Source organism: Apium graveolens, chromosome 3, assembly GCF_009905375.1.
Source record: "Apium graveolens cultivar Ventura chromosome 3, ASM990537v1, whole genome shotgun sequence".
Lineage (NCBI taxonomy): Eukaryota > Viridiplantae > Streptophyta > Magnoliopsida > Apiales > Apiaceae > Apium > Apium graveolens.
The window spans coordinates 34,712,248-34,731,096 of NC_133649.1; the positions used below are offsets into that span (position 1 = coordinate 34,712,248).

Below are 18,849 nucleotides of genomic sequence, written 5' to 3' on the forward strand. Positions count from 1 at the left end.
GCAAAATTGCGATTATTGCGGATCGGTTTGCGGTTCAACCACTTATTTTAAAATATTTAATAATTTGTAAAAAAATAAATTCGAAATATTAATAAATTGAAGTTTAAGTTACATGATAAATTACATTCAAAAATAAAATATAAACTAATGCTCCGTGTGGAGTAAGGATATTAAAAATATACAAAAATGTGGAGGCGGGAGAAAAAAAAGAAGAGAAAAAGATAAGAAAAATTACATGTAAATTAAATTTTTCATTTGTTTAGTTATATATCTTATAATGATTGTGAATCTTATGAACAAAATCTTAATATTAACCTAAGATTAGTTAATAAATGTGTATACTTATTAATTTATATGATATCAACCACATTTTTGGAAATATATTTTATTATAAATATATGTTGCGAGTTGCGGTTGCGATTTTGCGATTTTCAAAAATTTAAAACCGTATCCAAACCGCGAATGAACGATTTTTAAAATTTAAATTCACAACCAATCTGTTGTTCGTGATTATCCGCAAATACGGTTCGGTTGCGAACGGTTGAGCGGTCTGAACCGCCCTAGTAAATGAGGTGGCATGCAGAGAGTGAACCAAATGTACATTCTAGAAGGAGGCCAGGCCAAGACGTGTAATTTAGTGGTAGTAGTAATTGGTCAGAGAAGGGGGTAGATTTATTGACCGGTGGGTTTGAAAGCTGAAGAGGGGGGGCAGTCGCTTCTGAACTAGTCCCTGGTTTCTTCAATTCTGAGTTTGGAGCAGTGCCACTGCCACTGAGATGTTGTATGAGATGGGATCCGAGTCCCGTGGGTCAACTCTCTTTTCAACTGCCTACTTATATAATAGTAATACTACTCCTTACTAATACTAGTATTAAATAGAGTATACTTTTTGTTCATGTTTCAACTTTCAACGACCCAAGTGTACGAGAGCACCTCCGACTCCGAGTATAACTTCTGTTAGCTAAAAATTTTAGCTAAAAATTGTACGTGTTATTTAAATATAGATAAAATTGTACGTGCTATTTAAATATAGATAGTAAGTAAAAAACCGCCCTCCAGTCTATATATGTACAAAAAATTTGAAATCCGAAATTCGATCTGATCCAATCCGGAAAAAAATTTGAAAAACCCGATTTAAAAAAACTGGGTTCGGTCCGGCCCGCGGGCCTTAAATGAGCCTCCTTTTTTTTGAAAATCAGACCCGGACCGAAACCCGAAAAGTTCGGATTTAAAAAAGTCCGAATCAAAAAAAGCCCGGATAAAAGCCCGGTTCGGTCCAAATAAAAGCCCGGGCTTTTTGAAAATCCCGATTAAAAAACCAATTTTTTTATATAAAATTTGAAAATATACAATACTTTTTATGATTTTTAAAATAATATATCATATTATTAGAAACAATTAAAGTATATATGATTATTTATATATTATATTAAAAATAATTATTTATTTCAGTGCCTAAACTACTCGATCTGATATATCAAGATATTATTTTCTCTAGTATTTAAACTACTCATAATTCGAGTTATGAAATATTAAAATATTTTTTTAATGTATAAATAAAAAGTTCGGATAAAACCCGATCCGGCCCGGCTCGCGGACCTAAAACGAGCCTTATATTTCTATAGGAAGCCCGACCCAGCCCGACCCGATTTTTAAAAAAGCCCAGCCCGATCCGTTTTAAAAAAATCGGGTTTTTTAAAGCCCTGATAAAGCCCGGTCCGGTGGGCTTTTTGTGCATCTCTACTCCAGCCCCATCACATGTTAACAACAAATTTGGATATTCTTTATCTGATTTTTTATATTTGTTAAATTTATAACTATTAGCTATATCTTCCATGTTAAATTTAATCCATATTTAAACCTAAATTTACACATTAATACATTAATATATTTGTAAAATATTTAATACATAAGTATTAAAATTATTATTTTTATATAATATTTTTAATTTATATAATATTAAGTGTGAAATATTGTTCTTTTATTAACAAAATTTATTAAATATTTTTAACAAACAATATATATATATATATAATATAATATATATTAGTAACTTTTTATTAAATATTTTTTTTTTATATTTATATGTTATTATATTTTCAGTTGTAATAATTATTAAATTACAATTATATATTTTTTCATGTATTGAATTAAGTATTAATTAAATTTATTTTATTATATAAAATTTATATATATATATAAATCTAAAAAATAGGAATAAAATAATATTTTTGAATATAACCGATGATTATAGCTAATATTAAAATACATGATCTTACAAGTTCACTAAAATTTTAGATAAGGCTAATTATTTTAACTACCATGTTGGAGATGCTCCAATAGGCTACACGGGATGGACTTAGAGAAGTAGTCTCTTAACTTTAATTATGTTCATCAAAACCCTTGCGACGGTAATGATATACATCTCAGTTTTATGCATGATCTTAACGTTAAAATTGTTATATTTTCTTTTTATTTAACAAATTTTTTGATATTACACTAAAATCTTAATAAATTAATAGTCTATAAACGAATTATCTTGTTAAATAAATAATTTTTCCGGTATCAATATAATAATAAAGACGGTATATTTTTTACATCAATGGATGAATAATCTCGTTAAATGAATAAATTTATCTACAATATTGGGGTGACTAAAAATCAAAAACCTTAGTTCTCCCGCAGCATAAAATCTATAATCTTAAGGTATTAGAGTAATATTCAACCAAATTTATATTCTAACACATATGTTAAATAGAGTTAATTTTGAAAATATAAACTTGTATTGAAAATTGAAACAAATATTTTTTTTTATAAAAAACTATTTCTTATTTAAAAAAATGTTTTATATAGTTGGTAGGTAATATTAATTTGGGCTTTATGCTGCTTAGTACAAACTCACCTAAGTTGTGGTACAAAGTCTTTTTAATGTAAATACACTACGAGTGCATTTATAATTACACATCTTAATTAAAAAATTATTTAATTTATTATTATTATTATATACTCAGGGTCTCATTGATATGTATATATCTGATATGAATATGGATGTTAAGAAAAAGTGAAATGTTTGAGAGAAAAAGTAAGAAAAATTTGATAAAATGGTATGGTCAATCATGTATGAAGTTGGTGTTAGTGCAAAAAAAATAGTGTATGTGAGTAGATGTAGTTAATTTGTATATTATGAATTTTTTACTATTTTTGGTTAGATTTGAAATGTATAAAATTGAATAGGATATCGAAAAAAGAAAAAGTGTATAGAATTGAATGAGACATAAAAAAAAGTGTATAAATGATACACAGTACTAATATAAGGACATTTTCTCTATTAATTTTATTTTATAAAGTTTTTTCTTATATAATTTAAACCACAAAAAGTTAAGTTCTAAAATTAATAAAGAGAATCTAAAATTATTAAAAAACAAATATTAAAATATTGAAGTTTTAAAATAAACTGCACTGATATACCGTAAACAGCGGTAAAACTGACCCAGTTACATCGTCCTAGAGAAGTGAAAATGCACGAAAATATAGGTAACATTTGCAAAGTGAACATAAAAAGCTTCGTTATAGTCGTGTCGACAATGGCGGCTTGTAGAAGAAAAATATAATAATGTATTAAAATTAATTAGTTAGTTGGTGCTCACAATGCTGTAAAAATAGAATGAATCATCAACCCCCCTTCTGAAAATCGTAAAGTCTTACTGCTTACATTTCTCTCCTTGTCTCTATCTTTTTCTGTGTGTATATATACATACCAACATCATTTGTAAAAGGTACTACATCTCTCTCCCATCTCTCTCCCTGGACTCTCTCTCTCGTACAATAGTATTTCTCTTTTAAGCATTCTTCATTCTTGCTTTCAGGTTTGATCTCCTTGCTCTTTTATGTCCATTTCATTTAAGTTCATGATCTTTCTTTTATGGTATACATATCTTATTTATGAATTGTTACAAAATTTTGATCTTTATGTGAACATATGATATAAACTTAGCTCAACCTGATTAATTTTATGACCCTTTTGAGTCTTGAGCTAGCTTGATTATATGTAGTTGGTGGTTGATGAATTTAGTATTACTATTGATAATGATGATACTCAATGTATTATGATCAAGTATGAATCTTTATTTAATGTTTGGGTATGTTATGTGGATCAGCTTGAAGATGACATCTGATAAATGGAGTATAGAAAAAAGAGCACCTCTTGGAAATGATTCTGTTTTGAAAGAAGAAAATGTGCCTGAAATTGGATGTCTTTCAATTGTTGTTCTTGGTGCTTCTGGTGATCTTGCCAAGAAAAAGACTTTTCCAGCACTTTTCAATCTTTATCGTCAGGTTTGGTTTATTTCCTTGAAGTTTCTTGTTTACTAGAAATGGGGGTTTCATTTGATGAGTAGGCTAAAGATGATGTTACTTTTGTTTAACATGTTTTTGGAATCTAGTGTTGTAAATGGTATTGTCCATCTAGTTTAGTTTGTGCTGACATGGGACTTGGATGGATGTGTACAGGGGTTTTTGCAATCACATGAAGTTTACATTTTCGGCTATGCAAGGACAAAAATATCAGACGAAGAGTTGAGAGATCGAATTCGTGGGTAAGAAGAAACACAATTCAGGGGATTAATTTACTATTCTCATAGAGTGAAAATACAGACAATTATGTTCCTTGCTTGGAAAATAGTTGGAATTTTGATATGTATCGGATGGTCTAGTATGTAACAAATTGAAGTTATTTTGATGGATTGACTGACTTGTGAATTGGTAAATGCAGATATCTTGTTCCAAGCAAGAATACTGTTGAGGGGCATGAAGAAGATTTAACTAACTTTCTGCAATTGGTTAGTAAAAGTTGTCACTTTGTTTTCGAAATGGTCACCTATATAGTCTACCTGTGTCAATATTATGCCATTTTTATGACTCTGTGTCAATCATGTAGATCAAATATGTTTGCGGATCTTATGACACCGAAGAGGGTTATCAATTACTGGATAAGGAAATATCTGAGCACGAAATTTACAGAAATTGCACCGAAGGATCATCCCGCAGACTATTTTACCTTGCTCTTCCTCCATCAGTATATCCTCCTGTCTGCAAGATGATTAGGAAATGCTGCATGAATAAATGTATGTTATTAAAAACCACAATTGTCTTTGGATCAGCCTAATGCTTCAGCCTTTCAATAAAGCTAAGCATTGATAGGTTCAAAATTTTCAATCCAGACTTTTAAATAGGGTTATGTAAAAAATCGCAAAAGAAGTTGATATGGAAAGAAGTTTATGTATAGGGAATTAATGGGAATCTGAAGCCCCTTTTGAAATGGAATTTTAGTTGTGCTACATTATGTAATATAATATGTCAATGTACCTTATTTCAGCTGATCTTGGAGGATGGACTAGGATTGTTGTTGAAAAGCCCTTTGGCAGGGATTTGCAATCGGCTGAGCAACTCAGTAACCAGATAGGGGAGTTGTTTGAAGAGCCCCAGATTTATCGTATTGATCATTATCTGGGAAAAGAATTGGTGCAGAACTTGGTAATAAATAATAAATGTTGAGATAGTTTCAACATTCGATTTCTAAAGTGTTGTCTATCATTATCCTTATTGCATATGAATGTTTGCTTTGCAGTTGGTACTTCGTTTCGCAAATCGTTTCTTCATGCCACTTTGGAATCGTGACAACATCGATAATATTCAGGTTGATTGTTGATTCCTTTCCGTTTCTATTTAAATGCACTTGTGTCATAGCAAATCTTGCAACCGTGTATGTCATTTGTAGCTTTGTATCTTCTTGCACGAATTTATATTACAAAATACCAAAGGATTTAAGGTTTTCCTGATTTTTGGTGACTTACGTCACCTCCGACTACTTATCACCTTGAGGACCCATGTTGGATACTCGACACTCATACATGGATGACTTTTTACAACATTCTGGGCCACAAACATACAAAATTTTCAAATTATCCCCTAGTTTGATATTTGTCAACGTATCTATGTGGACACAAAATGCCAAATATTTTAAAATTTCCTGCGTTGTTGTGGCCTACGTCATCCTCAACTGTTTATTTCTCCTCGATTATCCGTGTCGGATACTCAACATTTCGATATAGATGACTCTATATTTGATATTTGGGGCCACAAACATACAAAATCTTCAAAATATTTCCTAGGCTTACACTTGAACACGTATCTATCTGGACACTTCAAGTGCAGTACAGGTAACCGATGCGGTGATGGTTTTAACTTTTCGTTAGATGAATCTATTAACTGAATATCCTTTGTTTTATTTCTTAATCTTGGCCACATAAACTGTTGTTACATCTTTTAGAGGAATTTGAATTAAATATAGTAATTGAGGTCCGGTATTGCTCGAGTTTCATTGCATCATGAATCCATTTTTTAATACAGCATTTCCTTTTTGTCTGATACGCGTGACTTATTGGTTTTTTGCCTCACTAGTATGGTATTTGACGATCATCAATTTGCTCAACATTTGTTCACTGTTCTATGCTTTCACCTGCAGATTGTATTTAGGGAGGATTTCGGAACTGACGGCCGTGGTGGATATTTTGATCAGTACGGGTATGTTGCGTGAAAATGAGAGTAATTTCATGCATAATTTTCATTATTACTTGCAATTTTTGTATTTGTGTCACTAATTAGCTTCGTTATCCATGCAGAATTATCCGCGATATTATCCAAAACCATCTATTGCAGGTGAGGACGTTATCTTTACTAAAACCATGAGTTATTTGATTTCAGTTGCGCTTGTCTTAAAATGTCTTTCTGATGATTTTTTTGACAATTATATGACATAAAACTTCAAGTTATTGAACATCTTGCATGCACTTTACTTTGAATGTTAGCCTACAGTCAAGCGACTGCTTCCTTTAGCGCTCTTCATTTAGAATGCATAGTTTTTTCTTTCTTTTCTATATCTTATTCTGTTGCAGTTTTCCAAACCGAAATGTATATCTTATGTTGTTCTGTATGAATTGTAGGTCCTATGCCTTGTTGCTATGGAAAAGCCTGTCTCTCTCAAGCCTGAGCACATTCGAGATGAGAAAGTGAAGGTGCGTTTGAGTCTTTAAATATTTCTGTTTTAAAAATTCTTATCCTGTAATTTGCAACAAATTTTTGTTTCTTAATGTTACATTTACTCCATTAAAAATAATTACCCATGAAAAATAAAAAGAGAAGGTGCATCCTATTTTGTCACAGGAGAGAGTGTGTGTTTCCTCGAAATTAGTACATAAAAATAAAAATTTCTTCAATTTCATCGTGTTTTCACCATGTCCTAGAGGAGTACAGTTCTATTCATCTTAGTTAAGGCAAAAAAGCAAAACCTCCATTTTCATCTTGTTTCCACCATGCCACAACCATTGACAAATAATATGCAAGAGGAGTACACTTCTTGTCATGTTAGTACCAACAGATATTTTTGTTCTGTCGGAGTTTATAATTTCAATTAAATTGTTCAGCTTTTTATCATCTTTTATACATTGGATAATTGTACTTTGTTACCATTTTACTATTCACTTGACAAATTTTATGCACATTCAGGTTCTCCAATCTGTAGTTCCTATAAAAGATGATGAGGTTGTGCTCGGACAGTACGATGGCTATTTGGAAGACCCGACAGTTCCTGATGGCTCGTACACTCCCACATTTGCTACTATGGTTTTAAGAATACACAATGAGAGATGGGAAGGTATGGAAAAATCTTCATTTATATTCTGATGGTTGTAATTCCATTCACTTTGCTCACTGATTTTGGAAGAAAAATAAAAAATCGTTTACAGAAGTCGTGGAAATTCTTGTACCTCCACAGGACTGAAATGAATGATTAAAATTCTCGATCCATAATTAGCGTCTTCTTTTAAAAGCCAATTAACGTTTTTCAGTGAAGTGCGGATTTCTAAAGCAAAGTACTTTTTGAGTATAAATGACTTGTTATGTTTATGTCACTGGTGCAAGGAAAGATAAAAGCTTCATCACGTAAAGGAGAGTTGTACAGAATTCACAAAAGAAATGTTTAGTCCTTGTGAGCAAAAAAGTTTTTTTCCGAATATGGGAGAATTTAAGCTTCTGTGTTGACCAGCTTTTTAGTTTGTTTCTGCATCATCATTGGCTTAACATGTTATGTACGCTTTACTGTTCTTGCGAGCATAATTTTTTTTTTATTATTGCTGCAGGTGTACCCTTTATACTCAAGGCTGGGAAAGCTTTGAATTCTAGAAAGGCCGAAATCCGGGTTCAGTTCAAGGATGTCCCTGGCGATATTTTCAAAAGTATGGCATCTGAGTTCCTTGAATTTAGTAATATTTTCACAACTTCCCATCACCTCTTATTATATTTGAAGTCAAAGTTAAGCACAACAGCTGGCTCTTTTAAAAAGCCTCCACTCCAGAAATAATACTATCTTCCACTGCTACTACATTTGAAGTATTGTTAAAAAAGAACTACTTTCATCCCCTAGTTAACTTTAGGTGTCTGGGTCAGAGATACCAAAATCAATTCGATTTCTTGCTTAGAGAGCTTCAGTAGGATACAACTTTAACAACATCACATCTCAATTAGAAATTCTTATCATTTCAAAGCTGACTAAATGTCGAACAGATATATTACGGAAGCTTATTCTTATCTATAGATAGATTCATTCAACTATATTACAGAGCAATCACAAAAATAGCTGGAACATACAGATGATTTACTAAAACTAGATGCACTCCATAGAATTCTTAATGCTGTTTAAGAGTCAATTGATATATATAGATTTCTGCACTTGCATAACTATCTACTTTATTGTTCCAGGTAATACGCAAGGAAGGAACGAATTCGTGATACGCCTACAACCTTCAGAGGCAATGTACATGAAGCTTACAGTAAGTGAAGTTCTTCACAAGTCTTTATAATCTTAAAAAGCTAATCCCTAATCTTATTTGGTCTACTGACATACCTAGAATTGGTGTTAGAGTGTTTAAATTGTTAAGCTGTAAGTTGCCTATGATTGCTTTACAATCAGCATGTTAAATACTAGTATAAAAATTGAGAGATTATGTTTAATAGCACATAAATCTTGTGGTTTATTTACTATTAAGATATATATTTCTAATCCGTTCACTTCAATTTTATTAACCCAATTACCCAACTATAGATTTTATCGAAGTATAAACTCTCTAAATGTCATCACTGATACGAAGTTGCTGAAATCTTTTTGACTGTAGGTCAAACAACCAGGACTTAAGATGTCAACTGTGCAAAGTGAGATGGACTTGTCATACGGACAACGTTATCAGGAGGTTACCATTCCAGAAGCTTATGAACGTCTGATTCTTGATACGTATGTTTTCCTCTCTTATTTATTTACCAGCTAAACTTCCTGGATCTGATTTTCTCAACACAAACTCTTTAACTGTCTGAAATCCATCAATCAAAGTTGTTCCAAGGGTGGTCATCTGACTGACTCAAGCATAGACATGAATAATATATATCTAGTGTATATGTAAGGTGGACTATGAAAAAGATTTATGTAACTTGAATTTACAGTCACCAATATCAGCAACTCTTCAGAAGCAGTAATTGCCAAGTGTTAATAGACAAATAGATTCAATTGGTTTTATTTGTTTCCCTCTTGGCTGCTGTTGGACCATGGTTCCTGGTTGGCGACAATACAGTGCACAGTGCATCTTAGACCATGAATTTTGTTTTACAAACTTCTAAGCATGAAAACAGATTGCTCTATATCTTTACTGACCCAACTCTTTATAATACTGGCTCGCCTGCTCAGAAAAGTAAATTATTTTTTACTCTAAATGCCTATTTAATATATTTTCTATGTTCATTTCACAGGATAAGGGGCGACCAACAACATTTTGTTCGGAGAGATGAACTGAAGGTACACACTACACACCATCAATCTCTTGATGCTTATACAGTACTCATGTGCACAACAACATAATTGCTAATGATTTTTATTTGATATTATTTATCAGGCGGCCTGGGAGATTTTCACTCCTCTGTTGCACAGAATTGACAAGGGAGAGTTTAAATCACTTCCATACAAGCCAGGCAGCAGAGGGCCAGAGGAAGCGGACAAGCTGCTTGAGAAGGCCGGTTATGTCCAGACACATGGCTACATTTGGATCCCTCCCACCTTATAGAAATCCTTAGCTTATAAATGCTACATGATCAGAGAATGTATCAGTATAATTAATTGAGGTTGTGATATTTGTAAGTTAGTTTACCATCAGCGTTTGTTGTAATTTTGTAACAATGTGATCTGTTAATTTTGGTTTGTATTGGTTATGTTGAATCCTAAGAAGTAATGAATATTCTCATCGGGTTATCAGAATTTTGAGTTGGAATTTTACGGCACTGTTGTTAAAACATCCTGTGACATTCACATTCTTGGTACCTCACTATTAGATTCTTCGTTATCCGCCAATAGAAAAAATTATAAAAGTTATAAGGTTGTATAAAATGTATTTAACATTCATATATACCTATTAGGAATGTGATTTCAGTGGTAAAGACACATTGAGATCTAAATAGATTGGGATGGGAACAATTATCAAAGAAATGCAACTGGGGAAGACCGGGAAATGAAATAGAAAAAATGATAAATATAATTGATTTTTAATTTTTTTTTTAACAAAAGTAATCATTTTGAAAAAAGTACCAATTTTAACCATTGAATACTCACTTTTCAGTTGGGTATTTTATATATAAGATATATATAAGATATTTCAGTGACAGTTAATTATCTCATATAAAATAATATTAGATATTATATCGGCTAAAATTAACAAATTTTCAGGTCATTTTTGTTAATTTTATATATAAATTGACTAAAATTGCGATTCACTTGATGAAATATGATTTTGGTTGTCTTTAAAAACATTACTTTTTAAAAAAAATTATTTTATGGAGAACTCACGAAAAAAATTATTTTACCGTCCCACCCATTATAAATAAATAATAAAATGTAGGAAATATGAGTAAAGTTATGTGTGAGATCAATATTTAATTAGGGTTGGATAATTAAATTAAGAAAAAATATAAATTAGTGGTGAAAAGTCATAAATGTGATTAAAATAATAAGAAATAAATAAAATGAGTATAGACGAAAAAAGTAGTAGATGTACATCATTTGTATTTTATAAATTTTTACTGTTTTAAAAAATCTTTGAATTGTAAAAAAATATTAGAGGGACGTCAAAAATGATAACCGTAAAGAAATGAAAAGGAATGTAGGAGTATTTATTTTTCAATCAAAGATGCCAAATTAATCAATGTTTTTATTAAATGAAAATTTAAATATATTATATTATATTATATATACCATAATAGAACCGCAATATATGAATTAGATAAAAATAAATTTGATAAATGAATATCAAATAAGTTAATACTCTTGTTAAAAGAATTATATAGTTGAATATTTATAAAGAAATGGTATGCCGTATCTTTATTAAATCAGAGTGTAATATATTATTATATTTAGAAAAATAGAAATATGTTATTTGACCTTAGTATTATTTTTTATTTGACCTTAGTATTATTATTTTTTTGTTGATTTGTTGACGCTAAATAAAGAAAGCTGACTAGGTTTTGTTGATAGGGTGAAGATTGTAGCGAGTCGGCGGAGATATTTTGTTTATAAACAAAGTCGCCCAAATCAAGTTTGATTTTTTTTTAGTTTGTAAAACAAGACAGCGAAGAAAGTATAAGGAGATATGGAGAATGGTGGAAGAGAAAATGCTAGCAATGATATTCCTGAAGATGCCAATGAACGTCAGTCTCTCTCTCTCTCTCTCTCTCTCTCTCCATATTATGTTGAGTCGTATTTAGGGGCTTTATGTAGATTTCGATGTAATTATTGATTTGGGTTTTGTTTGGGTATGTATATACAGATTGTCCAGGTCCTGCGTCTGAATCTGCTGGAAAATCTGATGCTTGTGCTGGTTGCCCTAATCAAGAAGCTTGTGCTACTGCCCCCAAAGGCCCCGACCCAGGTTTTTTAATCTCTCTCTCTCTCTCTCTCTAGCCCCCCTTGTTAAATTTCCTCCTGTCTCTGCCTGTATATAATTATTAATATTTGTGTGTGTTGATGTTTATCATTTGAAGAAATCCTTATATTAATTGCTTAGTTACCGGCTGAAGTTAGGAGTAGGATATCGTGCTTGTATGTTAATACACACTCAAAATCCTCTCTTTTTTTGCCATTGGAGGGTGGATGTTCAGGTGCCCATATTTGAGGCAATAATCAACCCTTAATGTTCAAACAAATTGTTTTGAGGTTATTGCTGTCTGATATCATTTTAAGTTATTGCTTGAAAGATCTTTGATTTCATTTTTAGTTATCGGGCTGTCCTAAAACCTTATCATGTGGCCTAATATCTATGTCTTGTTTGTATGTTAATATTAGTTAATTTGAATTTTCCTAGCCTACAGTCTGCTGCTCTGCACTACTCAAAGCATAGGATTCTACAATTAGAATTAACCTCCTTATTAGGAACTATAGTACCAGATTATTACTTGTTGCATCACAGCTTTATTGAGGATAAGTTGTGAATTTCAAGTCTGTTTCTACGCCTAGAGGATGGTGCACCTATGATACTTAAATTTCATAAAATTTGTTTATGGCGGCTTCTTGGCGTGAAGTTCTTGATGCCCATTCTCCATCTGACGTCAAATTGCATTTGTTGTCAATACATATGCTTTTATTAGTGTTGATGATAATAATTATCTACCTCACCATCTCTTAGCTTTTTGTGTATGTTTATGAAAAACGTCTCTATCATTTATGTACATGCTCATGTCTTGTCTTATGAGTAATGCTTTGACTACATACAAGAGGGAGTGCTTGTATGAATATTGCACTAGAATTACTCAACCAGATTTCAAACAAATTAAAGTAAACAACATAAATTTTAGTGAATTTTGGTTCTTTCTAGTTTCTATCACAAAATAATGGTTCAAAGACCAAAATATCACAGCTGAAAATGTTACCAAAATATACAGGATCCTTCATGTGGGACTTGTGTATCACTAGAATGAGGTGATATGCATGTCATACGCACCTTTTTAAATTATTCTTTGGGAGATCCAAATCCCTTGAATATGGATGTGGGAGGTGTGTATCCCCATGTAATGGTTTGTACCCTTTGCCTGGTATATATGTGTACATGTGTGTTTTTAATTTTCTAGCCTCCCTATAGTATTGTGGTACGTCGGTGCTCTCCATTTCAAATTGTGATATTTATGTCAGTTTTTCCTTTCCCTTAGAGAAACACCTTAATCAGTTTGCTTGGATTATAGGAAGATGAAGCATTTTTGTTTTTGTTACCCACTAAAAGAAAGAGAGGAATGGGGTTTTAAATATTCTTCGTTTTAATGGTTGTGTTCCCTTCTAGTAGTTTTAAAGACTTCAATTGCCGGAGTGAATATATTAACATATTATAGATAACAATAGTTGTTTTATAGGAGATTTCAAAGGTTGCTGCATGCTTTTATAATTTCATGATGTGCCCTTGATACTTCATATTCCTCTTATTCAAAATTTCAAGTGCTTGATCACATTCATTTGTAAGGAATATTGACTACATATTTAAATTTCAAAATTTTTATAATTATTGGGTATCAATTTTGGTTACCAATACTTTGGTCGCAGATACTTAATTGTATGACTATCCTTATGTAAATTTCAGTATAAATCAGTTTGTTTCAACATGTAAATTCTGTACTGTTTTTCATTTTATCGTTTTTATAGAGCATTGTGTAATATATCTAAGGAACCTTTGACAGTTGATTTGAGCAACTAAATTCAGTGTTGTTGTGGTCACTCTTTCCCCACAAGTGGTATTCGAGTAGAAGGTTTAATTCTTCGTGCCTATGTTTAATGCTGTATTCTCATTTTACTGATGCATTTGTCTGGCAGATTTGGTTGCAATAGCAGAAAGAATGGCTACTGTAAAACACAAGATACTAGTTCTATCTGGCAAGGGTGGGGTTGGCAAGAGCACATTCTCTGCTCAACTTTCATATGCACTGGCAGCTATGGACTTTCAAGTGGGTCTCCTTGATATTGATATTTGTGGTCCAAGCATCCCAAAAATGCTTGGTCTTGAAGGCCAAGAGATACACCAGAGTAATCTTGGGTGGTCTCCTGTTTATGTGGAGTCTAATCTCGGTGTCATGTCAATAGGGTTCATGCTCCCTAATCCAGATGATGCTGTCATATGGAGAGGCCCGCGGAAAAATGGAATCATTAAGCAATTCCTGAAGGATGTCTACTGGGGGGAGCTTGATTTTCTTGTAGTTGATGCTCCACCAGGGACCTCAGATGAGCATATTTCAATTGTTCAGTTCCTTCAAGAAACAGGAATTGATGGTGCTATTATAGTCACTACACCACAACAGGTCTCCCTGATAGATGTCAGGAAAGAGGTTAGTTTCTGCAAGAAAGTTGGGATACAGGTTCTAGGGGTAGTTGAGAACATGAGCGGATTGTCCCAGTCGGTTCCGGATTTTAAATTTTCGCGAATGACGACGATTGGTGAAGAGGAAGATGTGACAGAGTGGGCAATAAATCTCATGAAAGAGAAAGCACCGGAACTTCTGAATTTGGTTGCTTGCAGTGAAGTGTTTGACAGCAGTGGTGGTGGTGCTAAAAAAATGTGTGTAGACATGGGTGTACCTTTTCTTGGCAAGGTACCATTAGACCCTCAGTTATGTAAAGCAGCTGAGGAAGGCAGGTCCTGCTTTTTGGATAACAAATGCACAGCAAGTGCACCTGCATTGAAGAGGATTATAGAGAAACTGGTAGCAACACAAATGCCTGATATGATAAATGATGCCTGAGATATCTGTTGCTTGCACTTTGGCTGCAGGGGAAGATTAATGTGAAGAGCTAAGCCGATACTCACTTGTGCGCAGTTACTCGTTTTTTTTTAATTTTTGAATGATTGTTTAGACCTCTCCTTGATCTTAAATATGGAATTTATTTAATGCTTTTGAATTTTGTACCATATTACAAACACTGATAAAACATGTGAATCAGTTTTAGCCAACTTTGGAATTGTGTGCCTGTCAGGTTCTCCGTGACAATATACGTGTTTTTAGGTATATTTTTGGTATTTTCAGGTTTATAAGTGCAGAAAGAGAGATTAACAGCTAATAGAAGAGAATTAAGAACAGATCAGAGGTAGAACAGAGAGATTTTAGGCAGAAATGAGAGAGAAACAAGAGTTCTAAGCTAAAAATCCTAAAGAGAGAAAGTTTGTTATAGAGAGAGAAAGCGAATTGTGGAAACATATTCGATTTTTATATTCAACTTAGTATTCACAGTCACATTACCAGGTATTTATAGAGCTGAGCTCCAGTACTAGTAAGAGAACAAACAACACAATTGACTTAACTACCCTTACTATCTACACAATACACAGCACATAGACACTTATATATTGCACAAACACAACACATATTAGGTGATAGTAATTGCCAAGCTTGACAACCCTCCCCCCTTCAAAGCAACCATGTCCTCAGGATCGACAGAAGTCAGGAAAACTGACTTTAAAGAGATCCTCATCTTCTCAAGTGGCTTCATCCACACTACAACCCTTCCACTGAATCAGAAGTTGATAAACCGCTTAATGATCCTTAAGAATTTGCCTAGAGTCTAACTGTCTCAAGAGAACCAGCTCAAAAGTTCCTTGATCATTAACTTGAGGCAAATGCAAAACAGTTCTCTGGCCTACAACTTTCTTCAATTGAGAAATATGAAATACTGGATGGACCCTGGTAGTGTCAGGTGATGCCAACCTATATGCTACTGTTCCAATCTATTCCAATACCTCACAGGGTCCAAAAAACTTAGTTGACAACTTCAAATTCTTCCTAATAGCAACTGTGACTTGCCTATAAGGTTGCAGTTTCAGATAAACCCAGTCCCCAGGTTGGAAACTCCTTTCAGATCTCTTAACATCAGCATATGTCTTCATTCAGGCTTGGGCCACTTCCAGCAATTCCCTTAATTTGTCCCACTGTTGATGTTTATCAGCCAACAGTATTTCTAGGGTATGCATATTTGTATGTACCCTGGTTTGCCAAATAAGTTGCTTAGGTTTAATTCCATATACCACCTGAAAGGGAGTTGTATTCAATGCTGAGTGAAAAGTGGTATTATACCACCATTCAGCAGAAGCCAACCAAGAAGACCATCCTTTAGGACTATGGCTGGTCATACACCTCAAATATTGCTCAAGGCATTGATTGATTCTTTTAGTACTGCCATCGGACTGTGGATGATATGCAGTACCGAAATGCAATCTGGTCCCTGACAGTTTGAAGAGAGTTTGCCAAAATTTACTCAAAAATAGGTTGTCCCTGAAAGTGTTTGTCCTAAATCCAATCATGTATGATGAGTTAGGAAGAACTTTCTTGTATTCCTATTTGATTTCATTAAAATTAATAAAAGACTTGTTTTGATTTTATTATGGGCATTATCTATTTAAAGTGTTTTAAATAAGATGCTCCATAGTTTAGAGTAAAACTTCTAGAATTATAATGAGATTATAATAGTGAGATCTAGAAGATGATTAATCTAGACTTAAACAGTTCTTGATCATAGGATAACTAATTGGATGTTAGTGGATCCGCAAAGATTGGTACAAACTATGCTTGCTTCCGTTAAGAGGATGTCTGTTCTCATAGACATTTGTGTGGTGATACTATAGCTAATATGCAGGTGCTTATTAGGGAATAAGTTCACTGAACATGACTCTATAAGTTGAACAACTAATGGAGATTACTCACGTATCAATAGTTATTCACTGAGTGATAGTTGTACATGTGTCCTTAGACTTGAGATCGTTAAAGTTATCTTGTATATAATGAACTGTGCTTTGGTTTAGTCCTTAGTCTCATGGACATCCATTAGATCTATTCTGGGCATAGGGATTTGTGTATAGAGATAGTTAACGTCAATAGATGATCTACCCCTTCCAGTATAGGAAGAGAACATCCTATGTTATTCTTAGTATGCGGGTTCTGGAATCTCTGGCCAGAGTGTATGAAATTAGAAAGGAGTTTCTAATTTGCATTAATATGAACTTTGCATTATGAATAAGAAATCATATGATTAAATTTGATAGGCCTGACATGAGATCCACGCCTTATATTTAATCGGGATATTGTAAGGGTAGAAGAAATTCATTGTACAGTAACTAGTCACTGACAGGTTCTTGGTATTCTAAACAGTGAATTCATATTATCCGGATAGTCGCGATATGTTGAGAAGCATCACTCAAGATGTAGAATAAATATAATTAATCAGTTAATTATATTTAGTGAATTTTAGTATTCATGTAAATAATTAATAAAAGTTTATTATTATTAATTTCTACTACCAGCATAATATTGAACCTACATGGTCACACCATAAAAGAATATTTTCTTTGATGAAATAATGAGAGAGAGAATTATTTTCTAAATAGTTTAGAAAAAAATAATGATTAAAATAGTTTTAATTATTATTAAAGCATTTTATAAGTCACACAATAAAAGAATATTTTCTTTGATGAAATAATGAGAGAGAGAGAATTATTTTCTAAATAGTTTAGAAAAAGAAATAATGATTAAAATAGTTTTAATTATTATTAAAGTATTTTATAAAGATAAAATGTGGGGCTAATATATATATATATATATTATAAAAATCCTAGGAGAGCCTTATAAATAGAATGAGATGGCTCATTCTAAACACACACTTGTTTTTGTGAAAAACCTAAGAAGAAGCTAGCCTCCATCTTCTTCCTCTCTCTCTCCCAAAACTCTATTTTTATAAAAACTTGGTTTTATAAAAAAGTTTCATCGAAGAGGATTATTCTTGGTGGATACCGGTAGAGTACTTCACACATCGAGAAGCAACGGCTAACAACCATTTTATAAAGCTTCGATTTTTAAGGTATGGTTACGATTTCTCCGCTCTTTTTGATTTATATGTTTTTCTATATGTGCGATACATGGTTTTTACGGAATAATTGTTATATCACGCTTACGCTCATCCGTAAATTCCTACATTGACATCAGAGCAAGGTTCCGCATATAGAGATTCGTATACAAAATTTCAGATTTTTTTATGCATGTATGGATTTGTTATGATTTTTGCAAGTTTATTTAGATTTAATTATGAATTAATTCGAAATAATTTTTTGCATTAGATCTTGACTACTGAACTGGGTTCTACAAGTGTTGTAGATCATCTAGGTATTTTTTTCATAATTTTGTGAAGTGTAGATTATTTGTTATGAATTTTTAAAAATTGTTTTAACTAAGATTCATGAAATAATTATGCATGTGAATAAATATGATTAAAATTTGCACAAGGACCCCTGGCTGATCTGATAATTTTCTGCTACTGCCTGATTTAAGAAATTATATTATTTTGATTTTTATTAATTTATTAATTAAATGTTAATTAATTTATTAATAGTAAAACTAAAATGATGACAATATTAATAAGAGTTATTGATTAAGGGAGTAAAGGAAAGGGGGTCAGTTTTTTGTAACAGCAGTAAGCTGACAAATCGCACGAAGAAAACAAAAAAAATAAACTTCAATTGTCGGCTGCTGGGCGCGTGAAGCGCAGTCGCCGGGGGGGGGGGTGTCGCGCATTTCGGAAATGCGTTACACTTCTGTTGCGCATTTACCAAATGTGTTACACCCGTTAATGGCTTAACAATGTTGTAACGCATTACCAGAATGCGTTACAGTCCTTGTAACGCATTCCTGTAATGCGTTACAGCCCGTCTGTCCATATTAAATTTGATTTTTTGGGAGTTTTGT

The 18,849-nt window shown here is 32.6% G+C and overlaps 2 protein-coding genes across 3 annotated transcripts; both read left to right on the plus strand.

Annotated features, from left to right (window-relative positions):
- Positions 1 to 3,616: 3,616 nt before the first annotated feature.
- On the plus strand, positions 3,617 to 10,354 carry LOC141712095 (glucose-6-phosphate 1-dehydrogenase 6, cytoplasmic-like). 2 transcript variants are annotated; one of them, XM_074514895.1, is made up of 16 exons: positions 3,617 to 3,776; positions 4,158 to 4,335; positions 4,510 to 4,595; positions 4,772 to 4,838; positions 4,937 to 5,123; positions 5,375 to 5,532; positions 5,627 to 5,695; positions 6,524 to 6,582; positions 6,681 to 6,717; positions 7,002 to 7,073; positions 7,564 to 7,711; positions 8,196 to 8,291; positions 8,815 to 8,885; positions 9,228 to 9,343; positions 9,853 to 9,898; positions 9,996 to 10,354. In XM_074514895.1, exons 2-16 carry the CDS (start codon positions 4,165 to 4,167, stop codon positions 10,161 to 10,163), a joined length of 1,551 nt encoding a protein of 516 aa, XP_074370996.1. In that variant the 5' UTR covers positions 3,617 to 3,776; positions 4,158 to 4,164; the 3' UTR covers positions 10,164 to 10,354. The 2 variants fall into 2 exon arrangements, with proteins under 2 accessions (XP_074370996.1, XP_074370994.1); XM_074514893.1 differs by having other exon boundaries at positions 3,619 to 3,866.
- Positions 10,355 to 11,618: 1,264 nt separating this feature from the next.
- On the plus strand, positions 11,619 to 15,074 carry LOC141712096 (cytosolic Fe-S cluster assembly factor NBP35-like). Its single transcript, XM_074514896.1, has 3 exons — positions 11,619 to 11,796; positions 11,916 to 12,017; positions 13,943 to 15,074. Exons 1-3 carry the CDS (start codon positions 11,739 to 11,741, stop codon positions 14,863 to 14,865), a joined length of 1,083 nt encoding a protein of 360 aa, XP_074370997.1. The 5' UTR covers positions 11,619 to 11,738; the 3' UTR covers positions 14,866 to 15,074.
- Positions 15,075 to 18,849: the final 3,775 nt, after the last annotated feature.

Coding starts and splice junctions, on each gene's coding strand:
- LOC141712095 (XM_074514895.1), top strand. CDS start 4,165: ATGACATCTGATAAATGGAGTATAGAAAAAAGAGCACCTCTTGGAAAT. Junction 5,124..5,374: donor GAAATGCTGCATGAATAAAT/GTATGTTATTAA, acceptor ACCTTATTTCAG/CTGATCTTGGAGGATGGACT. Junction 7,712..8,195: donor ACACAATGAGAGATGGGAAG/GTATGGAAAAAT, acceptor TTATTGCTGCAG/GTGTACCCTTTATACTCAAG.
- LOC141712096 (XM_074514896.1), top strand. CDS start 11,739: ATGGAGAATGGTGGAAGAGAAAATGCTAGCAATGATATTCCTGAAGAT. Junction 11,797..11,915: donor TCCTGAAGATGCCAATGAAC/GTCAGTCTCTCT, acceptor ATGTATATACAG/ATTGTCCAGGTCCTGCGTCT. Junction 12,018..13,942: donor CCCCAAAGGCCCCGACCCAG/GTTTTTTAATCT, acceptor TTTGTCTGGCAG/ATTTGGTTGCAATAGCAGAA.